The sequence below is a fragment of the Triturus cristatus genome, chromosome 3_2, assembly GCF_964204655.1.
Source record: "Triturus cristatus chromosome 3_2, aTriCri1.1, whole genome shotgun sequence".
Classification (NCBI taxonomy): Eukaryota; Metazoa; Chordata; class Amphibia; order Caudata; family Salamandridae; genus Triturus; species Triturus cristatus.
Window position 1 is genome coordinate 352,905,223 of NC_140584.1, and position 24,699 is coordinate 352,929,921.

Here is a 24,699-nt window from a genome sequence, read left to right on the forward strand (position 1 = left end):
GTAATGTCTCACATTGGAAGCTTAGTTGGTGGCTGTGTTAGCATATCTCATGTTACTAAGTATATCTAAGAGTGTGCTGGGAGGCCAGTTTTTTTGTATATTGTGTAGCCTACACAAAGTTCTATAGATAACCTTCAAAAGGTTCTTTTATTAGCTTTGCACATTTGGTTGAAAATTGTGACATTTGCTACCGTTTATATTCCTTATATTTTTTAACACAAACAAAATTGTTATACATGTATACGATATTTATTATGGAAGAAACGTTATCGCTCTACTGCTCCACACTGCCATTGTGCATCGACAAACTCTACAAAATGTAAACTTGGGGAGGAAAATTTAGATTACATTTGCCATCGTGCATAGAATTCTCAGCAAAAGATAAACTTGCAGAGAAAATGGCTGCATTTTCCAGGTTTGCTGTGTTTCATTAGAGTAAACATGGTATTATTGTTTTTTAAAATGTATCGTGCAGTGTCTTAAAACATTTTATACATAGAAAGGTGTTCTTCCTTGTCAGTACCCTCAAGAAACCAACAAGTGAAAATAAGCGCCTTACAAAAAGCCTATCTAAGTAAATAAATGGCACACCTTCGCAAAACTCGCCCAGGACAAAACTGAGATATTTTGCCAAACTTTTTTTGGGCAGAAAAAACTTTGCACACTATTCTTTTTTTGTTTAGGTCTCAGCTACAGACAGACCTGTTTCGTATATAGAACATTTTTTAAATGTTATTTGGCTCAGCGCCTTGCTCATGACTGGATGGCTTTGGTGTCTATTTCATGTGTCTGCTCTTGATTTAATTGTTTGCTCCTTTGCTTGTGTTTTTCCTACCCAGGAGCATTTCAGTCTTGTTCAAACATGCAAGGACAAAAGCGTGCCCTGAAAGCTAGGCTTAATGAAGGTTGTGCCTTGCCCCATCTTTAGGACCCATCCTCCCATTTTTCAAAGGTGCACTGATTTGGCTAGTTAGAACGCTGCTTTTCATTGGGTAAACGCATTGAAATCACATTTGACACACCAAAACGCAAAATCTCTTCTGTGCATGATGATCATCATTTGGAAGCCCTGGCATTGCCAATTAGATTCTAAGAAAGATGGAAGGTGTAGCACGTCTACTCTATGAGTGAGACTGAAGATTTCGGGCATATCAATGACGAGTGTTATTTCTACAAACAATGTTGGGCTACTCAAGACCAGAATCTGTAGGATTTTTTTTTTGGGCAATGCATTTCTTTACCTGTGATCGAAAATAAATGAGAGATGCTGTTCTTTTAAGTGTTGTCAGTTTGGTCCCGGAAGGATATTACCAAGTTGTTTGTGTACGTGTATGCTTTGTTCTTGTCAGCGCTTAATTTGTAAAATAGTAAGTGCCGGGACCCAGAATACCAATGCTTTGTAGTCTTTATTCCACCTTATGTCTCTTTTATCCACCATCGACACGCTTTGCATCTTTTTCTTACTCTTGTAGATTCTTTTTCATCCCTGCCTTCTATTTTTGTCAATATTATTCTGTCTTTCTCTTCCTCCTTCATTCCCCCTTTTGTGTTTTTGTCTCTGTTGCTCTGGATCAGAGTTTGTTGAGGAGCAATACATGCCAGTCCCCAAAAACGAGTGCCAGTGGACCTCTACCACCGTCTCAAATTAAGCAGTTGTTATTATCTACCCATTATCATTCCTTCTCTCTGAATGTAAAATCAGTTACCTTGTACTCATACTTTCCCTCGTGTCGGACAGCTCTACGTTTTAGCCTAAAGTGTACATCTAAAGTTCACGTTGACTCCTTCGAGAGAAAGAGAATATAATAACATGATTTTCAAATTGATATAACCATATCTATTCAGGTGTCTACATTTGACAGTGCTTGATAAACCACTGTGAATGAGGCTGACTGTTTAACTGAATATTACACTAACCCTTGTTTTAACCACACATTCTCTTTTCTCCATGCGTCTTTTACTTTTTATAAAGTTAGCAGTGTGTGTTTGCCATGTTCAACCACAACTTCACCCAACAAATATTCCCACACAGTGCTGCTCTAAGATGTGGATCAGCAGTTCACATTTAAACAAGTGCAGTACAGTCTCCCAGGCGTGTTACTTCCCTGCCACAGAACTCATGACGCACATTAAGGGCGGGCTGACATCAAAGAGTAATTGTATGTTGGAAGAAATAAGATACTTCAAAAGTAGAAACATTGCTAGGACAGGGAGGAGAACTTACGGAGAGAGCTGAATTGTAAAACATTGCCACACTAAACCATGCAGCAGACATGGCAGTGATGAAAGTGTACAGTGTTCAGACATTTCTGGTTGCATTTGGGTTTTAATAGGCTACCCATTTGGCATTGTAAATAACTGTGAATAGTGCACACATTTAGGTATCAGTGATTCTAACTGAAAAGTATATAGATAAAATTGAGAATTTGTGCTAAAAATGTACACAGTGTAGGTATCAGTGGATTTAACTGAAAAGTATATAGATAAAATTGAGAATTACAAAACAATTTACATCAAAGTCATTAGAAGTGTCATTGAACCCAGTGCTTTGTATTTAATTGTGGTAATCAAATACTTGTGTTACTGTAGATGTTTCAAGACTGCAATATTGCGTGCTGTTGTTCTGATCTAGTTGACGTTTGGTTTAAGGTCATCTGGTCATTAGCTTGAGAGAAGCACATCATGGACTCTTGTGCCGATGAGGGAAGAAGTGAGGTACCGCCAGGCTTTCACTGGTGGTGCCGAAAAGGAAAATGTAGGACAACATGCTAATTCAAGCTGACATATAGACACTGAGAATGGAAGGATGAGACCCATTAAGGGCTGGGACACACCCATGCTTAATATGCAGTAATTGCATCTGGTCAGCTAAGGGTCATTTAGAAATATCCACAAATGGGAAATGTCATATAACTAAATAATTATATCCCCTGTGAAACATTTCAGGTAATATACCTAATCAAATGTCCTTGTAGTAAATGTTACATAGGCTAATATCTAATAAAATAAAAACTAGGATTAGGGAACACTCACAGTTGGGCTTAGGGATTTTAAATCTAGTTAGACTAAGTATTTTGGAGCAGTGAGCCATAACCGAGCACTTGTACAGTTCCAAATCGGCGCAGTTGTAAAAACATATTATTTGGTGGAAATATCACTCTATATTTAATTACAAGAGAAAAATGATGGCTAGAATTCCTTACAACATTGAATGCTTTTTAATAAAAAGAGGAATTTTAGCTGTTTATCTGAAATCATATATGTATGCTTAGAAAAGAAAAGTGGTATATTGGTTCTGAAGGTGGACAAACATAGTAGAAAGACTGTAACAGTAAGTTTGTAGAGCATCGGTAATTTGGAAAACAAGAGCTCAACAAGGGAGCCGCCATTGTGATGGCAAAAGCTGATCAACTCATGGATGTTGGTGAGATGCATGCTCTGTGAGTGCGGATATTTCTCAAGTCCACCCTGCACAGAATATTATATGTAAAAAGATCTCCAAATGTCTCCTGTAGATGATCACAGCTAGTAGAAAAAACCCTCACAAAGCAAAAAACCTCCTCAGTCTTTGCCAATCGTGGTTTAAGATGAAGGTAATGTTGGTGATAACAGCAAGGCAGAAAATTCCTGGTAACACCAGGACGGTGAAAAGAACTGAGCAAATCCAAGGGAGACAAAAGAGAATCCATATAGAATGATCTAATCTGAATGAGGAAAAAATAAGTGACAAAAATCAGTAGCAATGGTTGATGAGCATTATAAAATACATGGAGTGAATGTGTGGCAACATATCTTGTCTTTCTAATCGCTGCCTTACATAGGCTTAAAACGGCTACAAGGCAAAAATGTGGGATCTAAAGGAATTGGATATCCAGTGCCTTAACCCCCAGTACCAAAACCCCATTGGGGCAGTCATATACATAAATGTTCCGCAGGAGCTAAGATAATGATTTATCAGAGTTCATATATCCAAACATACTCCATTCTTAGTCCAAATTATTTGGTCTTTTTATTTTATTATTTTGCATATAAATTCTTCCTCATACATGCACTTAATTGCATCCACAAATCCACAAATTCTAAACAGGTATAGCCAGCTAACACGTGTTTTGGGGATCACCCCTTCATCAAGGGCGTAAGTAAGTAAAAACATACACTCAGAAAAAAATATACTTAAAAACAATATGAATGAGCACATTTTACATTTCTTTAAGCTGATCCTGCCCTTGACAAGAAAATACCCAAATGTGAACAATTCTCTTTCGCTTTAAGTCATAAACAATCATTTCCCGATATTCAACATCAATTGAAATCTCCACGCATATAAAGTAAATATTCACCATTACTATGTCCACAACGTATTCAATCTACTTAGTAGAAATGATTATGAAAATTAATCCCTTGCTCTTCACACTTCTCTTGAACCGATCTTCTAAAAACTCCTCATAATGATAATTATTTATAAATCTAAATGAAAGCAGGCATTCAGTCTTAATGTACTCAGATATTGTTATTCAAGACATCATCATAAATCCACCCAACTCAAGCACCCAGGGTCACAAAGCATCGGAAATTCAATTAAATCAACACTCACCCTATTGCAAGTTCTTTTAGATTGTGTGAATATTTATTTCATTTAATCCTGCAGGTACTTTCTTCCTAAATATTTTGAGTTCCATCATCCCCATAGTTCCAATGCCTAAAATCTAATAAAGAAGCTACCATAAACACCAACTAACATATGGGAGCTACAAAGTTAGCAACTTACTCAAAAATGGTTTCTTGTCATTTATCCTTCCACCTTTTCTTCAGCACAAAAATTTGCTGCCCGTTAACAATAAAGTCCCCCACACTTATTGCTATCTAAAAATTAATAGATGGAGTAAGGGGGTCAAGCACTAACATCAAACTACAATCTAAGCGGTGTTAATAGCTTAATTAGCAGAATCCGAGACTCATCAGGATTGCAGGGTTTCCCCTTCACATCTCAGTGCAGGCACCTACGCAGAAAGGAATCAGCCCCGTTTGTCAATCTCCTCTATATATACTAACGCCACACAAGATGCTACTGGTTTAATCCCGGAAATTCTTATCAGCAAAGAGCCCGCATTTCTAAGAATTTAAAGAAATTTAGAATAGGAGAGACGCCTCCCAAATAAGATAATTTCCACCTATGCTCCTTCTCGTTTCGTTATTGTTATCTTACTCAATCTTTTGGTCTACTAATAACAGCACATGGAAAAATTTGTCAAAAATAGAGTGAACAGAAATATATATATGTGTGTGTGTGTGTTATGTTATGTTATTTTGACTTATAAAGCAAAAGCGCATGGCTGCCTAAAAGGTTTCCCAGTGCTAGTCTCCTCATAAGCCCGGAACAGTCAAGCCATAACCTTATCAATTAAAGGGAAGATGGAAACAGCCAAGTTTTTAGCTGCTTCTGAAAAACTGTGAGTGATTTGCAGGCTGTCAGCGAATGTGGCAAATCGTTCCAAAGCTTAGGGCCAAGAAACATGCATGATCACCCACCCTGACGAGACTTCCTGATCTTGGGAACTAGTGCCAGATCTTGATTTGGACAGTACCCAGACACCAACAGTCTCAAACACACAGGGCCTATGTTGGCAAGGCACTTGTGCATGTGGCAAAGGGCCTTGAAGTGAACTCAATGCCCAATAGGTAGCCAATATAAGGTGTGTAGCAGTCTGGCTGAGGAAATTGAAATCGGTGGATGAAGAAATAAGCAGGCTGCCACATTTTAGACCGTTTGAAGCCTTTTTAACAAGCTTTTGCGACATCCAAATATAATATGTTACCATAGTCCAGTCTTGAAACCACCAGAGCCTGGACTACCGTACGTTGAGCAGGAACTGGAATGCATGCCAAGATCTTCAACAGCCATTCAAGGATACCAAAACAGGTAGCCGCCACCTTGTTTATCTGGTAACGCATAGTCAGTTAATTATCTAGCCACACTCCCAGACATTTAACTACCTGAGCTAAGAGGGGGTTGAACCCATATTTGCAGGCCAAAGATGAGGACCCCATCAGAGCCATCTATGGAGGGAAACGCCATGCAACATCCCTTACTCCAACCTCTTCTGACAATTCAACTTTGGCACACCACTTTAGGGGCACTGGGATGGCAAGGCAGGATTACCCAGATCGTACCACTGTGGGATACAGCACAGCTAGGTCTGCTGGGGGATCACATGGGCTTTGACAAATGGAATCTAATTGGCCTGTTAAGCGTAGGAGATCGGTGGGCACATGAGGAGGACAAATCATTTGGGACTTACAGCTGGAATAACAGTTGAAGCCTCAGGAGGCTTTCTGTTATTTGCACATTAGAAATGCCCTGATGGGGGCGATAGGGAGAGGTGACTAACTCCCTGAGGCCTCCCCATTGGAGGATAGATTGCTCGATGAATATATGCATAAAAAAGCAATTTTTCTGACCTCTCGCAAACTTCTTAATAACTCCCCTGACCCCCTGGTTAAGCTCTGTGAAAGGTGTGGGAGGATGACTTGGATGACTTGGGACTGCTAGAAGAGGATGAGTGGTGGGAGGCATTGGCATCCCCTAGGGAAGTATCCATCCAAACGCGTTTTCGATTGGTGCAACTTAAAATTCGTCATAGGACCTATTACGCATGTACCACACTCGTCAAAATGGGTAGAGTTGGGTCATCATTGTGTCCCAAAGGATGCAACTGCGAGGGCAAATTCTTTCACATGATATGGGACTGTCCGGCACTTCAGACATTTTGGACAGCAGTAGTATCCTGTATCATGAAATTGTATACTGAGAATATGACTCCCTCCGCAAAATGGAGCCTTTTGAAAATATAGGAGGCGATAGACCTGACTAACACAGACCGGTTCTGGGTCATGCTAGGTTTTATGGTGGCCGATGTGGAGAGCATCACCCACCCCGATGTTAGGGGAGTGGAAGGCAGACATGGACTGGTGTATGCAGGCAGAAAGAGCTGTGTATGAGAGTAGGGGATGTCCCCATAAATGGATAAAGATCTCGGGGAGATGGAATGAAAATAGTGGAATGTTATTAACACCTATTTGAAGAATAGATCCAATGGCTTCAGAGTGACCAGAGTAATAGGTTAATTCTGGACGCAGGGTCACTGCCAATGAGGGCCGCTGGGCCAAACAAGATAAGGGCTGTTATGTATACGCTTATTGACGTAATTTATATTTTTATAGTCATCACTGTAATGTACTTATTTCCTTTTGCAATAAATAGTGTTAGAAAAAAATATATATACATGAAGACCCCATATGTGGGGATGATTGCCCACAAGCAGAACCTCTGTCTTGTCTTCATTAAGTTTCAGCGAGGCGATGTTCATCCATGCTGAAACCTGGGCAAGACAGATATTTTAGGGCTTGTGCATTGCGGTTGTCGTTAGTGGATAATGATACCACAATTTGGGTGTCATCGATGTAAGAAATAAGTGTAAACCAGTTGGATTCCATAATCTCAGCAAGAGTTCTCACAGATTTGAATGAACAGCAGTGGAATAAGGGCAGAGCTCTGCTGCACCCCCAAGGCTGGGTGGTGAGGTTTGGACCTCTATTGATGAAAGGTGCAGTTAGACAGGAAAGATCTTAGCCACAACAAGGCAGTGCCCTGTATACCCATTCCTTCTAGCCTGAAAAGCAAAGTGGAGTGATTCACAGTATCAAATGCAGCACTGAGATCTAAAAGAATTAGTGCAGCAGTACTACCTGCGTCCATTTGGCCTCAGATATTCTGTAATACCGAGAAGGGACAACTCACTACTGTAACCAGTCCTGAATCCTGATTGCGATGGATGGAATATCCCATTGAGCTCAACATAAGATGTAAGTTGTTGATTGACATATTGTCCAACACCTTGGATAGTGGGGCTAAAAATGAGATGGGCGAATAATTTTAGCATGTGAGAAGGTCAAGGTTAGGTTTTTTAATTGGAGGTGTGACTAAGGCCCTCTTCCACTCTACAGGAACACAATCTTCGGTCAGAGAGACATTATGGAGCTGGATAAGATGCTCCATAACTGGCATGTCTAACTTAGCTAAAACAGAAGTGGGACAAGGATCAAATGCCGAACCTGACCTGATCGCCGCCAATAGTGAACTAAACGCAGTTGTCGCCAATACACAAAACGTATACAATGCACCATTTGAGCATAGAGGAGATTTGTCCAAACAAGCTGTAGATGTCTCAGAAAATGTGATTTGAATATCCTCTATTTCTAAAGATATCTGTGATTTCATCACATTGGCCCTGTGAGAGTTAAATCATGGGAGCCATCAAAGCCTGGGCAGAGACATTTCTTACCACCCTAAATAGGTTTTCAGGACAAATATTTGCTGCAGCTATTTCATCCGCAGGGTGTTTAGCTCTAGTAATGTAGCACTGTTTCTGATAATCCTTTAAAGCCTTCCGATAACCTTGTTGATCTTCATTGTTACAGGTTTTTTGCTACATTCCTTACAGAGTTTCTTCAACTGATACAGTGAAGCATTATACCATGGGGCGGGTGGGAGGATTCTATGAGGTTTTTACATGCAGTAGGGGCCCGTCCCCAGCCAAAGGGGGGGGAGGGCCAGAGGAGGAGGGAGGAGAAAGGTGGGGAGCAGAAAAGAGGAACAGGAAAGAGTGAGGTGGGGAGTGTTTGGGACAAAAATAAATAAATAAATGAATAAACACATTTAAAAAAATAAACTTATCTTAAAGCCCCCACCGCTGTCTCTTGCGCATCAGCCCTTCCTGCTTCTGGGCACAGGCTCGCAGCCTGCCCTGCAGCCAATCCTGAAGCTGCTCTCGCATGAGAGCAGCTTCAGAATTGGCCTAAGCGGTGGCAACCTGCGCTCCCAGGCAGACTGGAAGCCTGTGTCTGCTCTCTCCAGCTCCAGTAAAGCAGCTGTGGCTGGAGAGAGGTTCACTGCACATGAGGAGTTTGGCTGGCCTCACACCTCATGCGCAGTGAAGGGAGTGCCCACCACTCCCCCACCAGCAGTATCATCCCCTGGACCCACCCCCAAAACTTGTCAGAGTCCTGGAGGCGGGTCCAGGGGATTAAATAAAACAATAATAAAACTGGGTTAAGACCTGTTTTATTATCGTTTTATTTGTTGGTGGTGGGGGGGGGGGCTGAGTTCCTCCGCTCTAATGGAGCGGCCGCGGCTGCTTTCATGTAATGGGAACTATAACGTTCAATGAGTATCTGATTAATGCATATATGTTGCTTGAGTCCTCTTCCACCAAGTGGCTCGAGGCAGGACAATTGGCTTCCAATGACCTTTCAATTCCAATGATGAATTAAGAGTAGGAAGATCTATCTTTGACCAATTCCTGACTGAAGATCTCAACTGTCTATCCCGAGTGCAAACTCTTTGGAAGACAAGGAGAAAAAACAGGACTGCAAAATCAGACCATGACAGAGGAAGTGGTTGGTCTGTCTGAATAGTCTGCCACACTGTAATAATTTTTAGTTCTCAGGAATTCTTCCTACAGAATATTATCCTTCTGTTTCCTAGCATGTGCTGATTGGGAGCAAACACTAGGAAACAAGTAGCGAGAGAAAGAGATAGGAATGAAAGCAGGTAAAACAAGGAGAACGAAAGGGCGACAAGAGAAATGAAGAGAGAATGATTCAAAAAGAAAGAAGAGGAAAAATATGAGAAGAAAAGGAAGAACAGAGAGAAAAATGAGAGAAATAAAGAGAGGAACATTATTTTTCACTCTAGAGTGGGCGCATTGCCCTGAACTGTTAGATTCCCAGAGCTCACAGAACCGAGCACACAGTGTTTTTCAGGGTAATTTTAACAAATGGTTAGCTGTATAGTCTCACACCAGTTGACAGACAATTATCTGGTGTGATCTACTCGGAGGCCGCCTGCAAGCTACTGGTAGCTCGCAGCCAACGTTGGATGCCTGTGGTTTAAACAAACGAGAAATCTTTAAAGCTGCCATTAAAGCAGCTGAAGTAGTAACAGCCTTAAAGGATCTCAAGATAATGAAAGTCCCTTGTCTCAATGGTTACTGAAGGTTTTTATAAAACATTTTCCAACTTCCTAATACTAAGCTGACAACACTGTATAATTCTTTCGCAGAGAGTTGGATGACAGCACCCTCTTTTGAGGTATCAGATATTGCTCTCATCCCCAAGCCCTATGTAAAGACCCCAACTTATTCTTATTATCTGGGATCCCATTTATCGCTGCGACTCACAAATTTCCCTCTTCACTGATGATGTTTTTCTTACATTAGCATCACCTGACACTTTCCATATCCACGTGATGGAACAATTAACATCCTTTGAGAGGGTAGCATGCCTCAAAATCAGCCTACCTAAATCTCAAATCCTTAACCTAACACTACTTTAGTAAAAATAGAAGTATCTAGCATACATCCCCTTTAGAAAGGCCATTCCCTTTAGGTGCTCCCACATTTATATATCTTGGCTGGGCAGGATTCATGTACTCAAGATGAACATACTGCCTAGAGACCTTTATTTACTTCAGTCTCTTCCCACAGTGTTTAAGGAAGGCTTCTTGAAGATCTGAAAAAATTGATACTCTTTTCTGTTTGAGATGATGTCGTCTGTGCATAGCCCGTAATTTACTTGGCCGCCTGAGAGATAAAGTGGAATTTGGCCTTCTAAATTTTCATGGATACTTAATAGCAGCTCTCCTAGGAAACCTAGTGGAGCAACCAACAGAGTATGGCTGTAAACGGAGCGAATCCTGCTCTAGGACTTGGCATAGAAGCCAAAAGAAGATGGTCCCACTAATGTTTGTTTAAGCACACCGCGATTACAACCCTCACTATCTGGGACAAAATAAACCTACCACATACCCATAACCTTTTGCTTCCAACATCTTTTTTTGAACTTCCGGGACCCCTGAGCTTTTTGATGAATTGAAGGTTGTAGGTCACACTATAACTGCAGAGCTATTCTATGTGGGCGCCATCAAATCATTTGAAAGATGTAAACAAGCTTGCATCTTGGAAGGATTAAAACATTCCACTATGCAACTGAGAAACTGGATGACACACCCAGAAGTTATAGCAGCAGCTACAAGAGATCATTAACCATTTAATGGTTCAAATTGCTTGACCTATAACATTCAACTATTGATTGATGCCACCCGGGGTTAGCAGTGCGCACGTATCGAAAGCTGGAGCTGCGTTTTGAGTAACAATGTAATAGAGAAACCATGAGAACTTTTTTGGCGAGACCCAGTAAAGTGATCTTCTAGTATTCAAGGGAGAGACGTTCACTTTAAGGTAATGTTCAAATGATCTCTCTACCCAGCGAAATTCCACAGACCCCATCCTTCACCAGTCCACTGTTCTGGAGTGGATGTGGATGCCAAGGGGCCGCCAACATATTTGAGGAGAATAAACCCTTTAGGGAGAAAATCGTTGCGGCAATTAGAGAAATTCTAAGATAGTCAATCCCACATTACATATTCTTGGTAATTTTTGGGCATCAGCTCTCCCGCTTTTGAATACCAGTCTAACGCAGATAAAACTATAATAGAGAATTGTCTTGGAGGAGTGAAGATATCCCTTGACTCACAATGGAAAAAGAAAGCTCCCTCCATCACAACACAGTGACACTGCGCCTTTGGAACGTACTGGCAGTTGAGCACCTATACAGAGAATTTGAGGTGATGTGGAGTGCATCACTCACATATCCTTTAACAGGCATTCAAAAAGCCTCCTCCACCCACCCAAGATTGTAAGCTCTGCACCTATTTACATATCAGGGATGAGGAAAAATAGAAAGCTAACCTAAATATGGATTAGCACCCATTAAACCAGCACATTAAATATTTTGGACTGTGTATTTACTGTTCTGTCGGGTGGGAATTATGTGGGAATGAGTGAGGAGTTAAAAAGTGTAGGGTATTGATTAACTTTGACGTTGTTTGTTATAATCCTGAATTGTTAATTGGCATCCTGAATGCTAGGCTGTTGGTAGTCTCTTATAACTCGTTTGAAATTTAATACAAAAGGAATGTTTAAAAAATGGATGAAGAAAAGATTAAGAAATGCATTTACTTAAATGGGTTCAACTCGCTGGACTATGGTTTACAGCTCAGAAGAGTGACCAAAATTCCTTGGTTATGCTGACTCTTTCGCCTTAAGTGCGACATGTATGCCCAGACGTCGTCCCATGTTTACTCTGCCATCGGGCTCAGGCTAGCCCTCACTGATGAGACCTAAATAGTTCGAAATCAGTCTGGGGTGGCATGTGGAATCTCCTAGAAAGGGCATCGCCTGACAATTCAGGACTATCCATAAGAAGCACGGTTAGTACTGATCTTGAATTAGGCATGCCTTTTTCTAGAGTGGCAGGGTGTGTGAAAAACAATGGACTGGAATGTGCCCTGAGCGACTGCAGTGGCTGAAATGAATTCAAGCATTCTATCCATCACTTTGCTGTTGTTGTCTTCAGCCAATAACATCAATTTTTTGGAGTACGTTTTGAGAAATAAAATGCAATGAGGATGTCACTGAATACATGAAAACTAGTGGCATCTACCCAGCCCCACCCCTGTAGAACCCCACCTCTTTCAAAGACTGATGACCTCATACAATTCTGATACCTGCTGAATCTTAGGTGACCGTGAGACCCAGCTTGGACGGTAAGTGGCCAGTGCCACAGATCTTGATTCAGAGAATCTGGATCTGTAAATTGTGCTTGTCATTCATAGCGGTTTTCAGGATGGGACCTGCAGGGACTAAGAGTGACCATACAACCTCAGCCATCTATCTAATTAGTGAGGTAGAGTAAAGAACTAGACTATACTTCTGAACCTATCCATTTAAACTGGATTGCTGGTGCATCAACGCTGTGTCGTTTACTGATCTGATATGATGTGAGAGCATAAACTTTAGTTTGATGGTACAAATGTAATTAGGATAGTTTGCATTACATTTTATTTTGCGAAACAGTGCCAATAATTTAATTACGCTAAAATCCCAGGAGCAGTGGGAATTACGCTGGGTGCAATTTAACCTCAAAGACGCCAAAGGAAGTGACGTAGGTGGATGACCAAAACTTGTTTTACCGGGATTTTTTTAGTTCAAAGTGCAGCATGCCAAAAGACTGATGGCAGAAACAAGCAACCACCTGCTAAAACTAGCAAAAACTAAAGGCATACTTAACTTTAAATGATCACTAATATGATGAGTCAGTTTAGGTGTTTGCATTGCAGGCTGCCTCTGCCTACCTTATTATAATACTATTATTATACTATAATTATACTAAATTGTTTTGTGTCTGTGTTTGCATAATTATTGCAGATTATTGCACATTCTACCTATTTATGTATTTTCAAACCTATAAGGTGATGGACAAATTGATTGGGGAAGAATGTTTATAATGCTTGTCAGTATTAGTTTCTACACATTGCACTTTAGTAGATGTTCTTGTTTATAATGAAGAGTTATTGGATTCAAGCCTTTATGCTGCATAAGTCACTGTATAGATGTGGTGAGCCCCAATAACAACATTTGTACATTTTCTAGAAAATTAGCCAATTTATAGTTTGCTGCGCATTCACAAAAAATTGAAGTACAAATTTCACAAAGGGTAGAATATGCATGAAACTGTACACATACCCCTTTTGAACCCATTCAACCCACACCGATACAGAAGATTTTTTGGTAGAAAACGCATTTCAGTCCATAAAAGTATAACATTCGCATGTGCAAAATATGTGTGAACTACCAAAGCAAAAATTACTTTTAGGTTGAGCCTGGGCAGCGCATGCGCTGCTCTGCGAGGCATGCTGTATTCAAGTATGGAGTTGAAGCTCCGACCCCTCCACCCATATTTTTCAATGGCTTGTGTCATTGTCCTTTGTAAATGCTGGCTTCTGATTCGTTAATAGGTTTGTTAGTCCCTCCTTAGTACCGCCTTGTCTTCATTGGTAACCTCCCATGAAGACTGGCCCTTTTACTTTTGTTGTTACGCTGTATGTCTTAGTTTATAAGCACTATTTTCTTTAGTGAGTTTCTCCTACTGCAGGTACGACATGCTTTCCTGCAACACTCAGCGCGCCATGCGTGCTTTCACTTTTCAAGCAGTCCAGGACAAGGGCGGCCGCTTCTTTGATGTAAAATAGGTCTTGCATTTACAAGAGTTTCAGCAATGTAAATGACAATGCATTTTATTTATGTGTTAATTATCAAAACAGATAAATAAAAGGCATTGTAATTTACAATGCCGATACCTTAAACTCTCAGAAATGCAAGACCTATTGCATTGCAAATGCTGGTTGTGTTGAGCATTCAGGGGCTTGCACCGCATGCATGTGTCTTACCTGTATGTGTTTTACCGTGTTCATACTGCAAATGGGTGGGAAAAATACTGGCAGGAGACAGTGGTGGAGTATCAGACTGCACTTTCACTTTCTCTACATATGTAGAATTTCATTACAAAGGTGAGGTCGGCGAACAAAAATGCTTATTTTTGTGTGATTCACGTACAGTATCATGCACACTTTATGTCATCACCGGTACAGGCTGTACGCACCTCTCTCTTGCAATTGGTAAAAGCGCATGTGCGCACATTTTTGACAGACAATAAATATAACACTGAATGATGCACACCAGAAAGGTGCATATAACCAGTTTCCTCAGAGGTGAAACTGATGTGTATTTCTCGCTTTTAAATTTGGATTTCTGAATTTTTCATAAACACATGCATCCCTCTCTCACTTGTTGCTTGGTAAGAGCCACTGGTCATAAGTTCACTTGTGTCTGCATTGCAGGATGACGCCTTTGTCCGGGAAACAAATGGATTGATTAATTTTGGGGCTGTAGCGGGTCGTAACTTCATAAGATGGGGGAATTGAAATTTTCATTCTATTTGCATTCATTACTTTGCTTTTCACTTGAATTTTCTTACCTTAGCAACTCATAATTTTTCATATATAGATGTAATAATACAACAGTACCAGCCCTTCGTCTACCAAGCCTTGCACATTTTGCACTTACGTGAGCTGCATATGTTCGAGAATTGGGTAAACTCTGCTTAGGTGAAAATAGCACATTTCCACTAGACCGAATGCCTGTGAGGTAAAACAACAGAGGTTAGCATTTTTTGTTCTGTGCCTGTAAATTTGTTTTTCTATTTGATACGCTTTCCTACCCCTAATCTGAAAATTGTAGTTGGAATCCTAAAATAAATGTTTTCAGCACTGAATCAAGGCATTAGGAACCAGGGTCTGGGGCTGAGTATGCAAACATTCGTTGAATAAGATTGCTTGAGTATCTCACAGCCTTTGTGGAATTAAATACATTTTATCACGCGTTTGTGCCTCTGAGAGGCTGTTAGTGCTGGGAAAGAGCCAGTCTTGTGCCTGCCTGTCATGTGACTGTCCCTTGCCCTTTTACTGCTCCATCAGAGGCCTGTTCTTAATTCTCTTGATCTTTCTGTAGGGCATTCAGATTCTGTTGGCCAAGGTACAACCTCACACCAATGTCCTACTAACATGAAATGTTCATGTATAATATCTTAGTCGCATGTATACTTACTTACATTATATTTTTTTAACAGGTCTTAACTGCCGGATGCACGCCTACCGTCTACGATAATGACACATGAAAGGGTTAATACAGAGATTGATGATGAAGAAGCCAACAATGCTGACAAAGAAGAAGAAGAAGAAGGAAAATGTCAAGCGTGCTCCTGTTGTGACAGGATCCACAAATATATCTCAAAATGGATGCTGCCCGAAGAAGCTCGAGAGACCTATTTGGAGAGAGCGAACTGTATACCTCCCCCCATCTTCATTATTTCTATAAGTATTGCTGAGGTATGTACAACATCCTTTGTCTAAAAACTGCCGATCTTCAGTGGTCGCTAATGGACCTCTAATATGGGAGCAGGGACAGCGAGCAAGTCCCCTAGCCTTGTGCGTCAGTGCTGACGCGCAACCGTGGTAGATCACTGGCATAAAAAGGGAGAAGTGAGCTGAAGAAGTCGTGGCTGAAAAAGCACCTTTATTGCTTTGGTTCCACCTGGTGTCACTACAGAAAAAGTGTACAGTGATCAATGTTTATCGGTTCTAAACAAAATCCACAAAGTCAATTCCAGTTCTGGTGCTTAAAATGAAAACCAGAAATTAAATTAATTTTGTGCTAAGGTGATGCAGTGCATAAGTTGTTGAATACCCACATCATCTTCAGATGATGTTAACACTCTCTGCAGGAGATCAAATAGACGACCTGGGCTTCTGTTTTGGAGCCAGAGATGTGTGTTTGTGCGAATATAACATTGTAAAATCAATAAAGAAATCTTAAAAAAAAAAAAAAAGACCACCTGTCCAACATTGTTTCACATACTTGACGTAAGAAAGGTTTTGTTAGACTTGGCATCTTTTGGTGAATTTCCCCCTGACATTTTGCTTACTTATTTCCCGGTTGTGACTCTGTTTGTGTTGGTTTAGTGTCTGCGCACTTTCTCACGGCTGTTCAGTGTTAAAGTGCAAGTGCTCCTGTGGTAAGTTGTTATCATGGATTGATGTTTCCATGATTGGCATATTTGATTTAGTGGTAAGTCCCTAGTAAAGTGCACTGAGTGTGCCTGGGCCTGTAAATCAAATGCTACTAGTGGGCCTGCAGCACTCATTGTGCCACCCACATGGGTAGCCCTGTAAAAGTAACTCAGACCTGCCACTGCAGAGTCAGCGTGCAGTTTGTAACGGCTATGTCGACCTGGCAAGGGCACCTACTTGCCAGGCCCTAACATTCCCTTTTCCTGAGGGCAGGGTGCTGTGTATGTTAAAGGTAGGACATGTGACATGTCCCGTGGTGAATTACAGTGTATTTTGTTTTCCACCACTGTAAGGCTACCTGTCCCGTAGGAAAGAATGGGAGATTTACTTATAACATCTTATAAGCATAACGTTCCATTGGGACAAGGTAGAGAAATTGAATTTAGTATGCCTGGACTCAGACTGTAAAAATGCATCTTATAGAAAGGATGATTTTTATTTTCTGGGTTTGAAAATAGCACTTTTAGAAAGTAGGTATTTTCTTGCTTAGCCATCCTGTGTGCCTCTGCTGGTTTTGTGGTTTGACTGTCTGGCTTTAGAGGGACAAGGGCTGGGGATGTGCAGTGGCTCCAGAGAGTCTCAATGAGTCGGGCTGGGCTGAATAGACCTGGGGGGAGGGGATTTCCTTGCACCTGAATGGGCCTGGTCTGTCTTGAACAATGCTGGCTCCACCTCCTGCCAGGAAGCTGGGCCAGAGAAGACCGAACAGGTTTGGACTAAGCCCAGACACTCTCTGCCTGAGAGAACAAAGGGATTTTGAGTATAAATATTGGGGCCCGACCCCAGAAATTTAGAACCCACTGGAATCAAGGAACCTGCTAAGAACAAGAGCTGGAAGAGCTTCCAGGGGAGTACTGCCCTTCTGCTTTGTTGCTTTGTTGGGTTGGCCTGCAGCTGCTGCTTCTGCCTTGGCAGTGAAAGGACTGGACTGAACTTTCTTTACTTGTGCTGAATATCTCCAAGGGCCTGAAGTAGAGCTTGTCTACTGTTCTGAAGTCTCAGGGACTGCAAAGACTTCACCAACCTCTGGGTACCGTTTCTGGAACCGCTGTTTCAGTTGCCACAGAGAAGGGAAAAGCAACCGACTCTGTCGCTGCTCTGTGTCCTGCAAGCACTGCAGAAGGCACCGACCGCATCTTGCACTGTAACCCTGGTCTCACCAACGACGACGAACGCCGCCGCTGCCATCGAGCCACTGCTTGCACCGTGACTTGTGGACTCTGCACCGCCGTGACCTGTGCACTCTGCACCACCTCGCTTCACTTCGCCATCCTGGTCTCACTGATACTGTCGCTGCTGCTGACTTCGACACACGTGACTGCATCGTGGCTGGGATCACTGCTCGTAAGTTTCACGATGCACAGCCTCGACCCACCCAGCAGTCTGCCGACCCATGCCAGCTCTCGCTAACCGGCTCTGTCGCTGGCACCGCAGCCTGCCAGCACTGCATCGAGCACCGCCTCGCCCTGCACTGTAAGCCTTGGTCTCACCGACACCGTCTGGACAATCGTCCACGATCCACTACCTGCACCACATCGAGAGGGCACGGCGCCCTGCACGGCCTCCATTTTGCAACGCAACCATGACAGTTGCCACGACCGGCTCGCACCAACATGCCAGCCACAACGAGAAAGGTACTGTTATCGAGTCTGTCCACGCTTTCGCTGGACCGTACCGACGCGGTAGGCTGGTACTGTTTTTTTTCAGCATTGAGGTAGCCCCGGAGAGAGCTACCGACTTGTACGAACTGTGGTTTTACTGCAATTTTAAAGGACATCTTGCAAGTATATATTTTTAAGTACTGTATGTTGGATTCTTTTGGTCTTATTTTGGATATATAAAAAATATTGGGGGGCAGATTTACAAGCAACTGATGCATCTGCATAGATGCGTCAGTTTCCTTGCGTCAGCTCCGAATTTCCGTGCGCCACTATGGATGCGCTGTATTTACAATATAGTGCTCCATGGCGCAAGAATTAACAGATGCGTCAGAATTTCTGACGCATCTGTTGCCACGAAAGTGACGCATTACTGGAGTTGCTCATGAAAATGACGCAACTCCAGCTATGCACCACAACAGATGGGTGAGTCCCATTCAAAAATACCTGCGTCATTCCTTACCCCTGGTCTGAGCAGGCGTAGTGATTTTGACACAGTGAAGGCGTGGAGTGGCGCAGTGAAATCTTGTAGATTTCACTGCATCAGTTCTACATGGCTTTTTACGTGGGAACGCCCACCCTGCATACATTACACCTGACGCAGGTATAATGTGACGCAGGGCTTTACAACGTGACACATCTACCTAGATGCTTTACGTTGTAAATTGGCTGCATTTTTTCATGGCGCCGTTGCATCACAGAAGTGTCGCAAGGGGCTTGTAAATCTGCCCTGGATATTTTTCTAAACTGGTGTGGTGTCCTTTTGTAGTGTTTTCACTGTAATACTGTTGGTTATGTGCAAATGCTTTACACACTGCTTCTGAGATAAGCCTGACTGCTCGTGCCAAGCTACCAAGGGAGTGAGGAGGGGTTATTTTAGGAGCGTAACTCCCTAACCCTGTCTAGGAAAAAGGATCCCTACTTGGACAAAGGTACTTACCTCTGCCAAGTAGAGACCCCCATTTCTAACAGGTTTTATTTAGTTCAAAGGAATAAAAAGGAAGCCTGTAAATGGCGCTAAAGTGCAGGCACTTCTAGTGAACAGAAGCCCACTCCTTGCAAGATCACACTATAAAGGATAGGGGCAGCTCCTTTGTCAAGGGCATACCTAAACCCCAATCACAAAACGTTAAATCCTATATTGAGTAGTTGTTTTATATATATGTCTATATATGCCAAAGTCAAAACTACCCTAAAGGCTTAGAAATTACATTCACAAAGCCGTAAAACTTTCGTAAAAAGACTGATGAATGAAACTAACAGGAGTATAATATTCTATCTATTTTAGCTGGTGATATTTATTTATTATGCAGTTTGGATGCCCCACAAACAGTGGATCACTCTTGACAGTGGTGTGTGGAAGAGCCCTTATATTTACCGACCTGACAAGAGAGAAGAAGCGTGGCGGTTCCTTTCTTACATGTTTGTGCATGCTGGGTAAGTACACAGATTAAAGTGCTATGATTCTACTTTTAAGAGCCATCTCAAAGTTTTGCAGCAGGTATCTTTTCTGCTTTCACATGCTGTGCATTATTCTACCTTCTTGTGGTTGGGTTTGAAATTGTCTTTTGTAGTCCCTTCTTTATCTTTTTATTTTTTATGGGGGCAGCGTCTACTCTTTGACTATTTGGTGCTATGTCTCTCTCTGCATGACATCACACGCTCGCCCCAGAAACTCTTCGATGTATTCGCATTCTTCAGATTCTTTTTCTGCCTCTGGCGGAGGGGAAGTCGACTTACGACAGGATAGAGAAATTAAAATAAATAAAACCACTTATCTTGTGCTCGCCGCATTGCCGACTCGGCGGCACACCTCAGAAGAAAAGGAAATCAGTGATACCAATATCTGGACGACTGGTTAGTAAAGGCGAGCATGTTCTAACAATGAAGGAACAGCATCAACAAGGTCACAAAGACAATACTACAACTAGGGGTTTCCATCAGCCACAAAGAAATCATCAACTACAATGTAGATAAAGAAGATCTTTCTGGGCACTATTTTTAATTCACAGATGAACAAGGAATTCACAGTGGAGAAGATGATCAAGGCATAGCTAGACCAAGGTCACTGCTACCAGAAGTGTCAAGATCTGACAATGGGGATGGTAGGGGGAAAGATGGGCATGATGGCTTAATGAATCCCCCTAATACCGCATGCAAGACTAGACATGAGACCACTACAGGAGTGCCTACACAAGTGACATGGAGTATGACAATCTAGAGGTTGTTACAGGCAAAGCACAAAAGGAAATGCAATGATGGAACCTATTGAACAATGGGAAATCCTTCAAGCCACCACCTCCCTCAATTACTCACAACAGACTCATCCCACACAAGATGGAGGGCTCACATGCTCAACCTAAATGTCATGGGCATTGGAGTCCCAAAGAAGAGGTACAGCACATAAATATGTTGGAAGCAAACACAGTCTTTCTAGTACTGAATGCCTTCTAGAAGCACCTGGGGGCAAGGATAGTATTAATACAAATGGACAACGCAACAACAATTTTCTACCTCTAATAACATGGGGGACGACAAAGCTGCACACCCTGTCAAAGTTACCCCAAGAAATATAGAAACGGCAATAGGAAACAAAACACCATTAGTGATTATATATATACCAGAAGAGCTAAACACAGAAGTGGACAGGCTAAGCAAACAAGCAAACAGTACGCACTAATAGGATTTAAAGCAGGAAGTAGTACGAAACATCTTCCAAAGATTGTGAAGACCATACATAGAGCTATTTGCAACACCAAACAATGCAAAATGCCAAAGCTTCACATACAGGTTCTACCACCCAAGGTCGCTAGGGAATGCCCTTACATAGAAAGGTCAGGGATGCTTTTTCAATTCCAATGATACCACATGTGATACACATGTGCAAGCAGGAACAATTTACCCTCATCCTCATAGCCCGCAACTGGCCAGGAAAACTTAGTTTTCAAGCCTAATCGAGATAGCACAAGTACCAGTCATAAAATTCCCAACACACCAAGATCTACTGACAGTACAGGAAGGTCAGGAAAGCCACCCGGAACCAGCAATCCTGAGTCTGCAGCATGGCTCTTAAAGACTTGGAGTTAAGCCCCCTTAACTTACTGGCAAGCACAAAGGAGGGGCTTAAAGAGGCATGGTGACCAACAACAAGGAAAGGTCACAGCAGCAAGTGGTGCAGCAATAGGAGGGACCAAAACAATTGATCACCGGAAGTCAATGTGATCTGATACCTTCCCTTGTACCTTATATCAGATACCTCACTCATCTACTAAATAGGTGCCTCTCCTATACCTCATTAAAGGTCCACCTGCCTTACATAAAAGGAGTGATATGGAGACATTTCTCACCACACAGGTGGTAAAGCACTTTCTAGAGGCGGAAAAGAACCCATCCTCACCAAATACTGCACCCATGCCAACTTGGAACCTCAATGTTATGCTAACCCAGCTGATGGCATCACCCTATGAACCAATGCAGAACGTGCACTACAGTTCCTAACTCTAAAAATAGATTTCCTAATTGCTCTCACATCATTGACAAGGATTAGCGAGATCCATGATGCTGGCCACACAAGTATTGTACCTACAATTACACAGAGACAAGGAGGTAATGAGAACAAATTCAAGATACATACCAAAGGTGGGATCATGGTTCCATGTTAATCAGAAACACAGAAAAGGCGATGGGAGGATACTTGCAATATGTCTCACCACTGACAACTGCTCGGAGTAACATTCAAGCACAAGCAACTCAAGACCGGTTTTGCCCTGATTCAGGCACATGGGTTGCGTGTGTTCCTGTTCAGGGAAGTCCTGGTCTGGAAGTTTGGGCTAGACTGTTTCTGTTGGAGCAGGGTCAAGACTATTTGCATATATAGGGGTCCAAACTGAAGTGGCCTGGTGAGCAAAAGAACGATCGGGTGAAATGCTACCTTTAACAAGAGCTAATGATTAGACAAATTGCAAGCATTACACCCATCACCTTTTGTGTGTTTGATGTAACATCCTAAGTGGCAAGAATTTGGCCAGACATGGGTCTCTTGCTCACTGTGCCACTGGAACCAAGCTATACACAATGAACGAGCCCTATACAGGGCGAAGCCAGTCTTGGATTGCTTCTATTTGGTTCAAGGAGGACCTGGCGCAGCAGTTTGGGCTGGTCAGTCCTATTTGAGCAAGAGCAAGACTGATTTTCATATGGATGAGTCCAAACTGCGGTGGCATGGTGAGCAAAAGAACGATTGGTTTGGTTGCTACCCTGAGCGATTGCCAGTGTTTAGACAAATTGCATGAATTTCTCCCATCATATTTTGTGTGCTTCTTATTAATCAGGCCATAGACTTACCAACCTTTTTTCAAAACCCAAAGACAAAAGTAGAAGAAGCTCTACTTTCACTGGACTGTGACAAGCAATAATGGACTACCTGTTAAAAACAAGCGCTCCTCAGTCGCTAAGGGGACCATTGCCAGATGGATAGTCTAGACAATATAATAATGCTACAAGGCAGAGGGAGTAACGTTAAAGGAAATGCCACAGTTGCACTCAACAAGCTACACGGGAGCAATGCTCGTCTTCCTAGGAAGCGTAGCACTGCACAATCCCTGTGCAGCAGTCACATGGTCTTCATTTCCCACATTCACAAATCATTACTGTGTTGACATACAAGCTAACAAGGATGGGCAAGTGGGGCACAGAGTGCTAAAACACGTTTTCAAACTCACGCTCTAGAGGACCCAGCCTCCCCACAGTATGCGTATTAAACAAGATTCATGCTGCAAAATGCAATGGTTACTTGCCAGTATGAGTAGTTTTGCAGCATGAAGAATTTTTGTGATTCACTTGTGACCCACCCATCTACTGGGGTGTATCTGAAAGGAATCCCCATAAATAAAGAAACAGAAGCAAACGAAACAAGCATGTCAAAGTTGCCAGAAAAATGAAAAAGATTCTGAAGATAGAACTGGCATCGTAGGGTTTCCGGAGCGCATGTCTGATGTCACACTAGAAAGGTCACAGCATCAAATGGTCGAAGAGTTGATAACACCAACATAAAAAAATAAAAAATAGAGAGAGCAACGAAGAAGGGACTACAAAAGACAATTCTTTACCCGACCACAAGATGACAGACTAATGCACATCATTTGAATCTAGAAACTTCGATATATGTACATGTGCGCCATAAGAGTGTCTTTCAATAAAACCTTATAGGCACCATCCAGTTCAGAGAAAACATTAAATAGCTCTCTTTGCCCAGCCTTGTGTTGTGATCAAGTGCAGACAAGAACATTCCTGAATGTTCCTTTGTTCAATGAAGTCTGCGTGGGTTTTAAGACCTATTAGAATTAGAACATCATTCACCGGATGGCCCCCTTTTACAATTACAAATGTCGGGAAACACAATGTGCAAGTTATTCATGATCCTCCTCCTGTATAGAGATGCGCAAAAACGGCTGATTACTTCTGTGTCTTACCATTCTATGTTCATTGTTACTCTTTCCTTGTATTAGTTTTGACTGTCAATTCCCCCCCTGTTTTGTGACATAGTTTATCTGGATCAGCTGTTGCCATACCTGCTCCCATTTCACGATGACCACTTTGGTGGTACCTAGTGTAAATTTCTATCTGGTTTGCATATGGAGGTTTAGACATCTACTCATAAACTGGCTTAGATGTGACTTGAAATGAAATATAGGAAAATGGTAATGCTTAATTAAAAATATGAAGCAAGTGGATACTAACTAAAAATAAATAATGCGATTAGAACACATTTTCTGGATAAAACTGGAATTAGCTTTAATATCCCCACAGGGTGCCAGTCTGGTACAGGTTTACTACCATTCAAGAAAGGTCAAAATTAAAGTATATTAAAAAGTGATGGCTTCAAGAAATGTTTCTTACCTTTGAACTCATTAACTTAACAGGTTATGGGCCTGTTTCATAAGGGTAAGCTTACACTTTGTGTAAGTTCACAATTGTTTGTTATTTATAAAGGGATTTTATTAGTAGTATCTTTACGACTGCAGAGTCTCCACACATAAAAATAGGTTTGTCCTATCTTTTTATGTGCAGAGACTCCACAGTCATAAATATATCACTAGTAAAATTTTATTGTGAATAGCACACTGTCGTAAACGTACACAAGAGTCTAAGGGCCTGATTTAGAACTCGGCAGACAGGTTACTCCGACGCAACTGTGACGGATAGCCCGTCCACTTAAATAAATCCCATTAGTTCCTATGGTATCGTATATTCAGAGTAAGAGCGCCAATAAGATAATAAGACGTATGCTTGAGTGCAGAAGGGAAGAATCCCTCCCCATACCTATGTAGACACTGCAATTAAGATGTCAAGGCCTGAAGAAGGGCATAGAACGCCACAAACACGTGTTGGCTGAAAGTTGTTGAGCTGGTGGAAAGCCTTAGAAACTGAAGCCAGCTTTAGGAAATACGCTTATTT

At 41.9% G+C, this 24,699-nt stretch overlaps 1 protein-coding gene across 2 annotated transcripts in view; it reads left to right on the forward strand.

Annotated features, from left to right (window-relative positions):
- Nucleotides 1-24,699, forward strand: part of RHBDL2 (rhomboid like 2) — a 129,826-nt gene that overhangs the window by 33,863 nt on the left and 71,264 nt on the right. For both annotated transcript variants that reach the window (XM_085646820.1, XM_085646819.1), the window contains exons 2-3: nucleotides 15,586-15,844; nucleotides 19,532-19,680. In XM_085646820.1, coding sequence (XP_085502946.1) covers nucleotides 15,623-15,844; nucleotides 19,532-19,680 — 371 coding nt within the window. In that variant the 5' untranslated portion in view covers nucleotides 15,586-15,622. The remainder of the gene's footprint in view (nucleotides 1-15,585; nucleotides 15,845-19,531; nucleotides 19,681-24,699) is intronic.